The sequence below is a fragment of the Macaca thibetana genome, chromosome 1, assembly GCF_024542745.1.
Source record: "Macaca thibetana thibetana isolate TM-01 chromosome 1, ASM2454274v1, whole genome shotgun sequence".
NCBI lineage: Eukaryota > Metazoa > Chordata > Mammalia > Primates > Cercopithecidae > Macaca > Macaca thibetana.
Window position 1 is genome coordinate 52,693,159 of NC_065578.1, and position 13,036 is coordinate 52,706,194.

Sequence of the window (13,036 nt, forward strand, 5' to 3'; positions counted from 1 at the left end):
TGGTCTTGAACTTTTGACTTCAAGTGATCCACCTCCCTCGGCCTCCTAAAGTACTGGTATTACAGGCGTGAGCCACTGCACCCGGCCCACTAATCATAGTTTTAAAATAAAAACTTAACTGAGAGGTTGTTACAGCAAAGCAGAAACAAACCTAGACCTCCTTAAATGGATGCAGAGCTACCAGTGAAGTTCCTAACAAGCCAAGTTATACAGGAAACACATACTTACTTTTACTTTCTTATTAAGATTTTTTTTTAAAGCAGAAAAAGACTTTACAAACCCTTTTTCGCTTTCCAGTGTCTAACAAGCCCCCAAATGCTAACTATTTCCTATTCGCAGGCAGCTAGTAAGAAACGCAAGGTACAACTACGATCAGAGACTCAAAAAAATCAAGGTGGACACTAGGCGTGGGCTTCTCCCATTCTACCACCAGAAAGAGAGGAATTCAAAGAAAGGGCAATGAAAAATGCACAAATTTTAGCCACTTTTTTTTTTCTTTTCTTTTTTGAGACAGAGTCTCGCTCTGTCGCCCAGGCTGGAGCGCAGTGGCCGGATCTCAGCTCACTGCAAGTTCCGCTTCCCAGGTTCACGCCATTCTCCTGCTTCAGCCTCCCGAGTAGCTGGGACTACAGGCGCCTGCCACCTCGCCCGGCTAGTTTTTTTGTATTTTTTTAGTAGAGACGGGGTTTCACCGTGTTAGCCAGGATGGTCCCAATCTCCTGACCTCGTGATCAGCCCGTCTCGGCCTCCCAAAGTGCTGGGATTACAGGCTTGAGCCACCGTGCCCGGCCTTAGCCACTTGTTAACTGTAACTCCTCCTTAAATGTGACTGATCTACTTAGAAGCTTTTCGGCTTGTTAGTGACCCATTTTTTCCTTTTTTAGGACAAAGAAGGGAGGAGAGGGGAGGGGAGGAAAATGGAGGCAGTGGGGAGGTAGGGGGAAAAGAGAGAGAGAGAGGCCTCAGGGTGTCACAAATTTGTTTTTAAAAGATGAATTAATGGCTGGGCACGGTGGCTCACACCTGTAATCCCAGCACTTTGGGAGGCCCAGGCAGGTGGATCACCTGAGGTTAGGAGTTCAAGACCAGCCTGGCCAACATGGCGAAAACCCCGTCTCTACTAAAAATACAAAAATTAGCTGGGCATGGTGGCGGGTGACTGTAATCCAAGCTACTCAGGAGGCTGAGGCAGGAGAATCGCTTGAACCTGGGAGGCAGAGGTTGCAGTGGGCCGAGATGACACCACTGCCCTACAGCCTGGGTGACAGAGTGAAACTCTGTCTCAAAAAAAAAAAAAAAAAAAAAAAAAAAAAAAAAAAGAAAAAAGAAAACAAAACAAAAAAACCTTAATGTCCTTGGGTAAACTATGACGTTTGTGTTAGCTTTTCAGATGTCCCAATATTTGCGTTGTTTTATAAGGATAACAAAATTCATGATGAGGTTAAGCAATTACTGAAGCTAGTGCTAGACAGTTTTTTAATTTAATTTTTTAGAAACAGGGGTCTTGCAGAATTTGTTTTATTTAATTTTTTAGAAACAGGAGTCTCGCTATGTTGCTCATGTTGGTCTCCAACTTCTGGGCTCAAGTGATCCTCACAAGCAGCTAGGGCTACAGGCACAGGACACTATGCCAGGCTTAGTGCCAGAATATTCTGCCTATTTTACTTTAAAATATTCTAAGTATGCTTACGTTGGAAGGCATGAACATCAGCAATGTGCCATCCTCCAGAAGAGGATTTCTACACAAAGACTCTCAAGAAACGGGAATTACTGCAAGGGCATACCCTTGAGCAACCATCACACTGCACTGAGCTCTTGAAAATATTCTGGAATATCCTGGAAGCATCTCTGCAGGGCAGAGAAGTGAAATGCCACAGAAGCAGCAGCTTTAGGGAGGAGAAATACGGTTTGCCTCTTACAGTGCTTTTCTACACTGAAAGCTACATTCCTCCCGAGTTTTAAATCTGTGGACCGTTGAATATCACTCCGCCTTTCCTGAAGTTACAAATACCTTCCGTCGGTGGCGGGAATAGAGTTTGGAAAATTACATGCCTAAGACTTCAGATAAGCTAAATGACATACATGCAATAGAATCCCATTAAGAATTTATGCAACCCAGTCCATTGCATCTAATTACCCAAAGCACAGAAACTCTCCAAACTGTGCACCCCCCAAAAGGAGGGAAAATGCAAGGTTCTTGCTGCAGTTCCCGGGACACACTGCGAGGTGCTTTGTTACAAGTGTATCCAATGTCCCCAGAACCAGGGACTTGTGGGGCGCGGCTCATCCCAGCGCCACTTGCTCTGCAGCTCCCAGAGGTGGTGGTTGTGCTACGAAGGCTGACCCTGCCAATGGCCGACAAGATGGTGCGCACCCCTAAGTGCTCGAGATGCAGGAACCATGGCTTCCTGGTGCCCGTCAAGGGCCACGCAGGCAAATGCCGCTGGAAGCAGTGCCTCTGCGAGAAGTGCTACCTGATCTCCGAGCGCCAGAAGATCATGGCCGCGCAGAAGGTGCTCAAGACGCAGGCCGCCGAGGAGGAGCAGGAGGCGGCCCTGTGTGCGCAGGGTCCAGAGCAGGCCTCCGGGGCCGCGGCCGCCGCGCCCGCTCCCCTCCCGGGCGGGAGCCTGCGCCCTCTGCCTCCGGGGACTCCCTCCGGAGACGCCGAGCCGGGACCCGAGGGCCGCGCGGCCGCCTGCTTCTTCGAGCGGCCCCCGCGGGGCCGGAGTCCCGGCCCGAGCGCCTTCCAACCGGTTCTGGGCGGCCGCGGCCACGTGGAGCCGAGCGAGCGAGCCGCCGTGGCGATGCCCAGCCTTGCGGGACCCCCTTTTGGGGCGGAGGCCACAGGCAGTGGCTACCCCGGCCCCCTGGACCTGCGCAGGCCGCTGCGGCCCGTGCCTGGCCCGCCGTTCACCGACTTTGGTAAGTCGTGGCCTCAGTCCCGCGGTGGACTCCCCGAGCTGGCAGTACAGGCCAGCCCGGATGGGCAGCTGGCATAGGGGTTTGGGGTGGGGAGAATGCTTTCCACGGGTAACGTACCTTCTGCTTTAAGAAACCCTTCTTGGAACGGGGATTTGGATTGGGTACCTTTTCGCAAAAAGGAAACATAAGGGAATGGGCGGTTCAGAGGGCTTTTTTTTTTTTTTTTTTTTTTTTTTTTTTTTTTTGAGACGGAGTCTCGCTGTGTCGCCCAGGCTGGAGTGCAGTGGCGCGATCTCGGCTCACTGCAAGCTCCGCCTCCCGGGTTCACGCCATTCTCCTGCCTCAGCCTCCTAATAGCTGGGACTACAGGCGCCCGCCACCACGCCCGGCTAGTTTTTTGTATTTTTAGTAGAGACGGGGTTTCACCATGTTAGCCAGGATGGTCTCGATCTCCTGACCTCGTGATCCACCCGCCTCGGCCTCCCAAAGTGCTGGGATTACAGGCTTGAGCCACCGCGCTTGGCTCAAAGGGCTTTTAACATTTAGCTGTAGTTTGTGCCATTCTGGCATGCAAGAACAAAATGGCGTCCAGTCGACTTAGCAGTGCTTCCTCCTCCGGGAAGAGGCCTCGAGGAGCCCGGTCCTACTGCGCTTGCGCACCTCTTCCCGCCATTTCCTTGGGCTGGAGGCTCCTCCTCCAGAATAAGAGAATTTTCCTGCCGGCAGGTTAGCGCAAGGACGACTGCGCCTGCGCACTCTTCCTTCCCTGTTCGCGGTCGGGAGGTTCCTCCCCTCAGCACGGCCCTGGACCAGTGCGCCTGTGCACCTCTTCCCTCCTTTTCCCCACGTGCGGGTGAGCCGAGCCTGCTGCTTTACTACACGCAAGAGAACAGTTGGTCTGTAAAGATGTTGCCTTTCTTTTTGCCCCTCACCTGGTACATAAATTACATTGTTCCCTGTGCCTTGGAGCTTTCGGTATTGAAGTACAGTTTCAAGTCACATGTACATTTGAAGCTTTAAAAGCCCCGGGGTTTGGTGTGGACGCGTTTTCCTGGTGTCTCCCCATGGTGGTGTCGTGGGACGGGCTGAGGCCGAGGCGGGAGCCTGGGTCACGCTGGACAAGCTCCTACCCTCTGTGTGCCAGGGCATTGGTCCAGAGGCTTCCGCAGGCTCGTCCCGCCTTCCTGACTTTCCAGGAAAATCTAGGTCCCCAGGGAACGCCCCATCTGATGGGGTCACAGGTCTGAAACCGCAATTCTAGGAGAAGCCGCCTTTCTTTGTTCCATCTCAACAGACAAGCAGGGCTGGGCTGAACTATGAGCCAGGCATTCGTGATGAAGGACGCGGGTCACATTTCTTGCCCTCAGGGACCTTGTCCTTGTGGGAGGGACAGGGTTGATTGAAGAGTCACACAAATCGCTGTCCAGAGCTCGAGCCATGGCCGGGTTCACTGTTGACCCGGAGGAAGAGGAACTTGGCACGGAGGACTCGTAGAGGCAGAGTGTGGGCGGACGGCGTGTGGGCAGCGGGGAGCCGCAGGCCGGGGGCCCACAGCGGGCTTGATGGCCGTGCCGAGGACTCTCCAAGAGCAGCGGGGCTGGCTGGAGGATGGAGATGCAGTGAGGGCCCAGCGGAAGGAAGGGCGGGGTGGGCTTTCTGTGCTTGGACAGCAGCGCTTACGACTCCGCCGGCCTGTGCCGCCCTGCGGATGCTTTTCCCAGCGGTGTCTAACACTTCCCTCCTTGCTTGCCTTCTTCAGGGCGCCCTGTGAGCATCAACCCGGACCGTGCACTGGGCCCTGAGTACCCTGGCGGCTCCAGCATGCACCCCTACTGCCCGTTCCCGCTGGGCTACCTGGACGCCCCTCCTGGCGTCCCCCTGCAGCAGGGCTTCCGGCATGTGTCCCGCAGCCAGTACCAAGGCGGAGGCTTGGTGAGTCCCACCCCTCATTTCTTGCCAGCTTCCTCCTCCTCCCAGCAGCCCCTGTTGCCTTGATGGATCCTCATTCCCAGGAAGCCAGCTGTCATAAACTGTGTGCCCACTCCATGCCAGCCCCCGAGTGCTGGTGGATGGCTTTAGGCACTGCCCAGACACAGTGTGTGTGTCTCTGGGAGCACACGTGGGACCAGTCTGCACCACTCGGCCTGGGCTATGGCCTGTGCTTTTCAGGGCAGTGGGCTGAAAGACTCTGAGCATTCAGGGTGACCCCTTCCTTGACTGATGCTGATGCTGGAAGGGCCCTTCATTTTGCTGGACTCCAGAAAGGTAATATCACCTTACTGGGACCACAAAATTTAAGGCAGAGTCAGGACCAGAGGTAGACTCCCTGCCCACAGGTAGAGCACACTTGAGACTGCAGAGGGCTTTCAGGAGGAGGTGGCATTTGAACTGAGTCATGAAAAATACGGAAACCTTCCCCCAAACACCTGACACTTTAGGAAATACCTGTTGAAAGAATGAAATTTAATCCTTTTATAAGATTAGTAAAGGTCAGTCATTAGCTGGTATTCTGTCTAAGCTGGGAATTTTGAGAACCGAGTGTGTAAAGTCAGTTCACCCCTGTGGTGTGTACTACGAGGCAGGTGTGATTGAGTTTTATGGCCTTGGTTACCAGCTCCTTCCAGACTAGGATGGCTGAAAGCCCTCTCTCTCCCTAATGAAAGTCATTAGCCGCACAGTGTGGAGCCAGTCCAATGGGGCTCGAGCTGCACCCGGGCATGTTGGGCACACAGGTCACTGGGTCCTTACTCCTGCTTCAGCCTGGCGGCAACAGCTTCTCTTCCACTTGTCTTAGATGTTGTAAAATTGTGCTTAAAAATCATTTTCCACTGATTCAAGGGAAAAAAGTTTGAAAGCCACTGGCCTTGATAATTCCAGGGTGCCTATTGAACCTTCAAGGTAGGTGTTGTACCCCATTGTAGCATTGAGAAAAAAAGGCTCAGAGAAGTTAAGCTTTTGGCCAGGGTCACAAAACTGGTGAGAGAGAGACTAGGATTCCAGTTACACAGCTGGTTGGTGACAGAGCCAGGTCAGGTCTGGGGTCTAGGTGCTTTCCACTGCCCCTCCCTCTCTCCCACAGAGGTAGAACACACATGGCCCTTTACTCACACCAGCACTGCTGCCTGCCTGACATCTGTGGGCACTGCCCAGGGAGAGCCAGGCATCTCCAGCCTCCACACAAAGAGAGGGGCTCTGGCCAAGTAGAGCACGCTCCGTCTGCTCACACAGAAGCCTGGAGCCTGGCGTCCAGGGCAGGGCTCTGATTGACAGGCCTGCCAGACGGCCTTTGTTAAGAGTGTGATCTCAGTCAGTTTATCTGGGCCCAAGCTGCCACCACAGGCCCCCGGCAGGAGCTGTGATCCAGGGAGATGCTTGGCTGAGCAGCTCGGAATTAAAGCACTAATAATCCCCCTTCTACCCTCTCACGTCTGGAGAGAGAATCAGGCATTGATTTGTGAGCTGTTTCAAACCCAAGAGCCCCTGAATCACTTTCATCCTTGTCCTGCTGCCCCCTGCCAAGGCTTGGAGGTGCTCTCCAGAACAGCTTCCTCCTTCCTGTTCCTGTCCCTGCCCATCTGCTGCTGCTTGGCTCCCTCTGCTCTCCTGTTCACAGGACAGCACCGGCCGTGGAGCTGGGCAGACCTAGGGTCCAATCCTGCCTTCTCCATCGTGTCCCAGCCATGTGACCCATGGCAGTTACCTGACCTCTGAGGACCTCACTCAGGTCTTGGTCTGTAAAGTGGGGGTGGGAGGACCTGTCTATTAGGGCTCCTGAGTAGAATACATAAGGTGATGCATGTAAAATACCTAGCACAGGGTCTGGCACATAGTAGGTACTTAAAAGTGGGCTTTCTTCCCTTTCTGGTGGTTGAATGAAGTTCAACCAGGTTAGCTGGGTTAATCTAAGGAGATTTTTGCAGACTCTTCCAAGCCTTTAATATGCTCATGTGTGACCCACTAATGTGGGGAACAGTATATGGGGTTTCTCAAAGTCACTTAACAAATAACACTTTTAGAGTACTAAAAAATACTTTGTAAGACACCAGGACTCCATGAAACTCAGCTCAGGAAGTGTTGCTCTGAAGCATCTAGATAGAGAAGTAAACAGCGAGAACTACATCCAAAACTCAGTATTATTTCTTACGACATTTGTGTGTTTCTCGGTTAAGCTCTGAGCTGTGTAGTCATCCCCCCTCCAGATCCTGTGATGGGTCCCTGTGCTGTGGTAAGGGATTGGATTCTATCCCTTGAAGAAGGAACAGAAGCAGCAAAATGTTGATCAGTGAGGCCACTTGTCTGAAGTCACCCAGCGTATCTTGCTTCAGAAACAGCTGCTCTACACCCACATTGCGAACCTCTTCTCCCAAAGGCCCCGCTGGCACTTGAGTTTAAGTGACCACATGTGCCAGACAGGGGGTCCTGTGGGCTTGGGATGCATTCAGACCCTTCCCCAGTGCAGAGCAGCGCTGGACAGCTGAGTGGGCTGTGGAGTCAGCCAACTTGAGATCCAGTTCTGCCCTTAACCACAAAGTAGCTCTGGGGCCCTGGGCCTGTAGTTTCATCTCACTGAACCTATTTTTTCATCTTTACAGCAGGAATAGTAATAGAACCCCCTCCTAGGATTGTGAGCACAGTCGCCCTGGCATATACAGAAGGGCTCTGTCACTGTGACCATTCAGCTGTTCCCATGCTTATCTTAGGTTGCCTGTATTCCTTCTTGCCTTCAATAATTTGGCAGGTGTTTGCTGAATGCCGCCTTCCGAGTGCCTGTGCCTGTGTGTTTGGGGCCATGCATCTCCCCATCAGGAGCCCCCCACTTCGGGGGTGAGAGCTATGTTTGGTCAGCCCATCTGGCTAACTCTCTCTCCACTCTGCTTCTCTGCTGTGCGTGCTGTGCAGGCATCAGAACCAGTGGGAGACTTCCAGCCAAGCTACTACCTGCCGCCGCCACCACTGCCGCCCCTTCCACCACTTCCACCACTTCCACCACAGCCCCAGTTCCTCCCGCCAGGCTACCTCTCTGCGCTCCACTTCCTCCCCCCGCCACCGCCACCACCGCCTCCGTCATCTTTCTCACTGACCGTCCTGTTTGATACTGACAAGGAGAACACTGGTGAGTGAGCTCCAGTCTTCCAGCTTCTGCCAGAGCCAGGGAGACTTTCTGGAGGAAGAGGTACCTAATCTGAAGAAAGTTTAGGTGTGGAGAGAAGTGACGTGGAATTTAAAGGGTGCTGAGCCCTAGGATGAGCTCCTTCTTATACTCCTCCTCCAGTCCCCATAAGCACACACCTACGGGAGGTGGGAATGGGATTCCAGATGAGGAAATCAGGGCCTCCAGCAGTTCTCGTGGGTGTAAATGGCAGAGCTGGGATTTGAACAGAGTTCTCAGCCTAGCTCCCAGTCCAGTGCCTGTTCACTGACCTTATTGGCTCCATGGGCAGAGCTGTGGAGGACAGCAGGCATGTGGTGCGTTTGGAAGACTGGAGGTGCCAGGCCTTTCTGGCTGGGGTAGGAGAGCAGATGCAGAGCCTGGAGCTGCAGCAGGAGCCTGTGTGGTGGGGCTATGCCTCTGCCCCAGGCTGCTCTGAGGGAACCAGACCAGAAGCTAGAGAATCTGTCCTTCACAAGCTCTGCCACTGGGGCACTGGATGGTCCTGGGCACTGAGGCTTTTCAGCTATAAAAGGGGCCCCCTTACTAGGTTACTGTGAGGGTCGAGGAAACTTTTGGATGTGAAAATGTTTTGGGTTTTCTTTTGAGGGCCCTTGCAGCTTTAAAGCTTCTAGGACTTTTTTCCTTTCAGTCTTCCCCTTGGGCTCCTATGATTTGGAAAGAACTGACAAACTCAACTAGGCCTTTAAAATGACTGTCAGACCATCTTATGAGCTAGGGGAGTCTGGTGGTATCACCATTTTACTGAAGAGGAAACTGAGGCCTGTTGGACACTTCCTGTGTGTGCAGTGCCTAGATCCAGTAGCTGGAGAGGTGGTGTCATGTGGCTGAAAGCCACTGGCCCCAGTGCTGGGTAGCCTGGCTACAGCACTTGCCCAGCTGTGTAACTTGGGCAAGCTCATTCACTCTTTGGTGCTCCAGTTTCATCATGTGTAAAAGCAGAGAAATAGTGGTCCCTACCTCAGGAGGATTCTGAGGATTAAATAGAACCTGAAGTGATGAAGGCATTGGTGAAGGTGGCCTATCACTGTGTTTCACTTAGTACCCTTGCTGCCATTGCAAGGTGGATACGTCTCGTTTTTCAGAAGGGGAAGCTGAGGTTCAGAGCTGTGGAGTATCTTGCTCATTCCTCCCAGCTTGGGAGGAGCAGAGCAAGAGCTGGAACTTGAATCTGAATCACATGGCCAAGGCTAGGATTCCAGGCTCCTGACACCTAACGAATTAAAGAAAATTCATTCTCTCCTAGGGCTGGGTATGATGAGAAAGGCTTATGGAAAATCTATATCTGGGCTAGGCACCGTGACTCACAACTGTAATCCCAGCACTGTGGGGAGGGCAAGGTGGGTGGATCACCTGAAGTCAGGAGTTCAAGACCAGCCTGGCCAACATGGGGCAACCCCATCTCTGCTAAAAATACAAAAATTAACTGGGTGTGTTGGTGGGTACCTGTAATCCCAGCTACTCAGGAGGCTGAGGCAGGAGAATCGCTTGAACCTGGGAGGTGGAGGTTGCAGTGAGCGAGCCTGGGCGACGGAGAGAGACTCCGTCTCAAAAAAATAAAATAAAGTAAATTAAAATAAAATAAGAAAAAAAAAGAAAATCTTCATCTGCAAATAGGTAGTCATTTTCCCTCTTTCTGAATCCAGCTGCCTTCTTTGTCTTTCACAGATGATCAGGATGCAGAGGTGCCACCGGGTGAGCCCAGCCAGCCATCGTCTCAGGAGCAGTCCGACTAGGCCCCAGGCCTGCCCTCCAGGCCAGCAGAGTGGGGCACTGGGGGGCGACAGCAACAGTTTTCTTGTCTTCATTCAGTGATGTGTGGGAGGAAGGAGGTTGATAGCATAGATGGCAACTGATTCCCAGTTCAATATAGGAGGAAGGAGGGCGATTTCTAAGTTTCAGTTCTGCGCTGTACAGTTGAAGAGGAGTATGGAGGAAGTTATTACTGGGGAAGGACCAGGGCTCTGAGGAGTGGGCGCTGGGAGAAGCTCCCATTTAGGAATGAATTTAACTGTCCTTGGGTTGCACTGCCGTTTATTGGAACAAGCCCCAGAGGCAGTATTTGATTTCCTCAGGCCCCACTCCAGGACAGAAGGCATCATCTATTTCAGCCTTCTGCTGCCTTTGCCTGGTCCTCCAGGGCACTGGGGGCACCACAGACATCGAGATTCCAGTTCATCCAGGTGGCTGGAGCCAGCAGCCAGGACCAGGGTCGTTGACAGCAGGTTCTGCAGCGTCCTGCCTTGCTGCTCTGTCCCCTACATCTTCCTGACCACAGCCCCTTGCCCCTTCTCTAAGGGGTTTTACTAGCAAGCATCCTGGCTGCTGGGGCTACTTCATTCCCCCTCCATAAAGTTTCAGCCATTATGGGCATTGGTTTTAAAAAATTTATTAGTTTGACTATTTGATGTTTTTATAGTGACTGCCAACTTTAAAAAGTAGGCTGTTCATAAGCACTGATGCAGTCCCTAGGGAATAGAATGGTGCCTCTGATCGCCTGTGACATGAACAGTTTCTTCTCTGAGGACAGTTGGCTATTGAAATAAAATGAGCAATGGAAATCCTGGTGGAAGGCTTATTCTCCCTTTGGTCCTGGTGGAAGGCAGGGTTGGCAGGAGCCTGGGTTGGGGAGATTGGGGGCCTGGGTTTGTGGCCTGTGGCTGGCCTTGACTGCACTTGCTTAGGCATGCCCTCCCCGTTCTACCTCCCCCTTCTTTATCAAGTGAAGGGATTGGGCCAGGCTAGTAGACTTCTTTATTATTACTGCTGTTATTTTAAGCAGTAGAGACCTTTTAAAGAAATCTGATGCAGACACACAAAATGTAAAGATGTCTTAGTTTCCTTCCTCCAGCTCCTTCCATAGTCCCTGCATAGGAACATGCATTTAAAAAAAAAACAGAATTTGAACCAATTCTGTTTTAGGGTCCTGAGCTTCTTTCCTTGGTTGCATTTATACCTTCATTTAGAAGACATCCTGTGTCTCTACTAGATTAAGAACCTGACAGTCCCTAGCTCTGCCCATGAGATACATGACATCTAGTTGGAGAGACAGAGAGTCTTAGGGGATTCATACTAGAACACAGAGGTAGGGAGGCTATGGGACTGGTCAGAGAAAGCCTGCAGGAGTCAGGGCCTCAACCACATTGAAAGGGGCAATAATGAGTTAAGCAGAGAAGAGAGATGAGTACTCCCAGTAAGGGTGCAGAGGAGGATGGGGACCTGGTGTAAAGGATTCCAGGGTCACGGCAGTGTCCTGTTCTCTGTCCAGGGAATGGCTGGCACCCAAGAGAACAGGTCAACTTTACTTCCTCTTTTGCCTGTGGGCAGAGGTGTCCAGGCATCCTCCTAAGTCCTCTAATAGGTGGCGGGGGGATCATTGAGAAGCGATACCCTAACTGTTCTCTTGCGTCAGTGTGGTGGCTGGGGCCCAGGGCCTGGGCTTTGTTGGAAGGCTCTGGAGACAGGTACTGTCACGAGAACTTTTCAGTTACTGCTATACAGACACAAGAGTGCTTTCAGCAGGGCAGACCAGGCATGCTGAGGCCTGAGGCCTGCAGGTCAGCACTGGTGTCAGCCTGGACAGGATGATGCAGTGATTTGGGACTAGCCTGGCTTGGGGGCTGAAGCTATCACTTACCCCAGTGCTGGTCTTCCCCCTGGGGACCACAGTGCTGTAGGACCCTGAGAGGGTGGGAGAAGACATGCCTTTTGGTTGCACTTGACGTCGATCACCATGCCCTAACTGAACCCCTGACCTGCCAGGGCTGGATTGGTAACGTTACTTTTTCTTTTTCTTTTCTTTTCTTTCTTTCTTTCTTTTTTTTTTTTTTTGAGATGGAGTCTCGCCCTGTCGCCCAGGCTGGAGTGCAGTGGCGTGATCTCTGCTCACTGCAAGCTCCGCCTCCTGGATTCACGCCATTCCCCTGCCTCAGCCTCCTGAGTAGCTGGGTCTACAGGCGCCCACCATCACGCCTAGCTAATTTTTTTTAATTTTAATTTTTAGTAGAGACAGGGTTTCACCGTGTTAGCCAGGATGGTCTCGATCTGCTGACCTTGTGACCTGCCCGCCTCAGCCTCCCAAACTGCTGGGATTACAGGCATGAGCCACCACGCCCGGCCGGTAACCTTACTTTTTCATAACACTTGAAGTTTTATCTTAGACTCCACATTTTGAAAGACTTTCCAACCACGTTGCATTACTCAAAGCTGTTTTCCTGTTTCTGGTCAGCACACACACGGAAGTATGAAACAGTCTCTGTGGCCACATAGACACCACAACTATTCCAGACCAATGCAAGGAAATGGGATGTTTAGTTAGCCTGTGGGGAGATGGGAGGCTTTGGCCTTCGGAGAAGAGTAATGTCCTGTTGGAGGGGTTCATGCCCACGGGTCTCCAGGATGGGAGGATTTCTCATTTCTCCTGTAGGCCTGTGAGCTGATGAATCTCCAGAAATTGGTCAGCATCTTTCCTGGAGCCTTGGAGGCACCTGCTGGGGTGAAAAGACCAACTGGGGGTCAGGGGCTTGTCCCAGTACTGCCCCCTGGCTTACTGGTTTTCAGGAAGGCCTGCCTTCCTCCCTTTCCCCGGTATGAACCCCAAGTTGTGAGCACCCAGCCTGCCCTTTCCTGCTCCCATGGGCTCACCATGGTTACTTCCTCTGGTAGGTGGTAAACCCCTGCTCCCCACAGCCTTGCCAGGCAGCCCAAGCCATGATCCCTTAATGCCCAGCTCCTCCAGGCAGGTCTCCAGCAGCAATAGCATGAACATTGAAAAACCAGGTCTGCTCATGTTGCTGCTCTGCACACAAGCCCTCCGTGGCTCCCTCCTGCTCCCTCTGACCGGGCACGGTGGCTCACACCTGTAATCCCAGTACTTTGGGAGGCCGAGGTGGGCGGATCACTTGAGGTCAGGAGATCGAGACTAGCCTGGCCAGCATGACAAGA

General features: G+C 52.4%; 2 protein-coding genes across 2 annotated transcripts in view; both read left to right on the top strand.

Annotated features, from left to right (window-relative positions):
- MRPL37 (mitochondrial ribosomal protein L37) overlaps positions 1 to 13,036 on the top strand; it is a 911,410-nt gene that overhangs the window by 143,872 nt on the left and 754,502 nt on the right. The gene's annotated exons all lie outside the window — the stretch shown is intronic.
- Positions 1,353 to 10,658, top strand: DMRTB1 (DMRT like family B with proline rich C-terminal 1). The gene is made up of 4 exons (XM_050803254.1): positions 1,353 to 2,922; positions 4,682 to 4,854; positions 7,822 to 8,035; positions 9,761 to 10,658. The coding sequence occupies exons 1-4, from the start codon at positions 2,109 to 2,111 to the stop codon at positions 9,826 to 9,828; spliced, it is 1,269 nt and encodes a 422-aa protein (XP_050659211.1). The 5' UTR covers positions 1,353 to 2,108; the 3' UTR covers positions 9,829 to 10,658.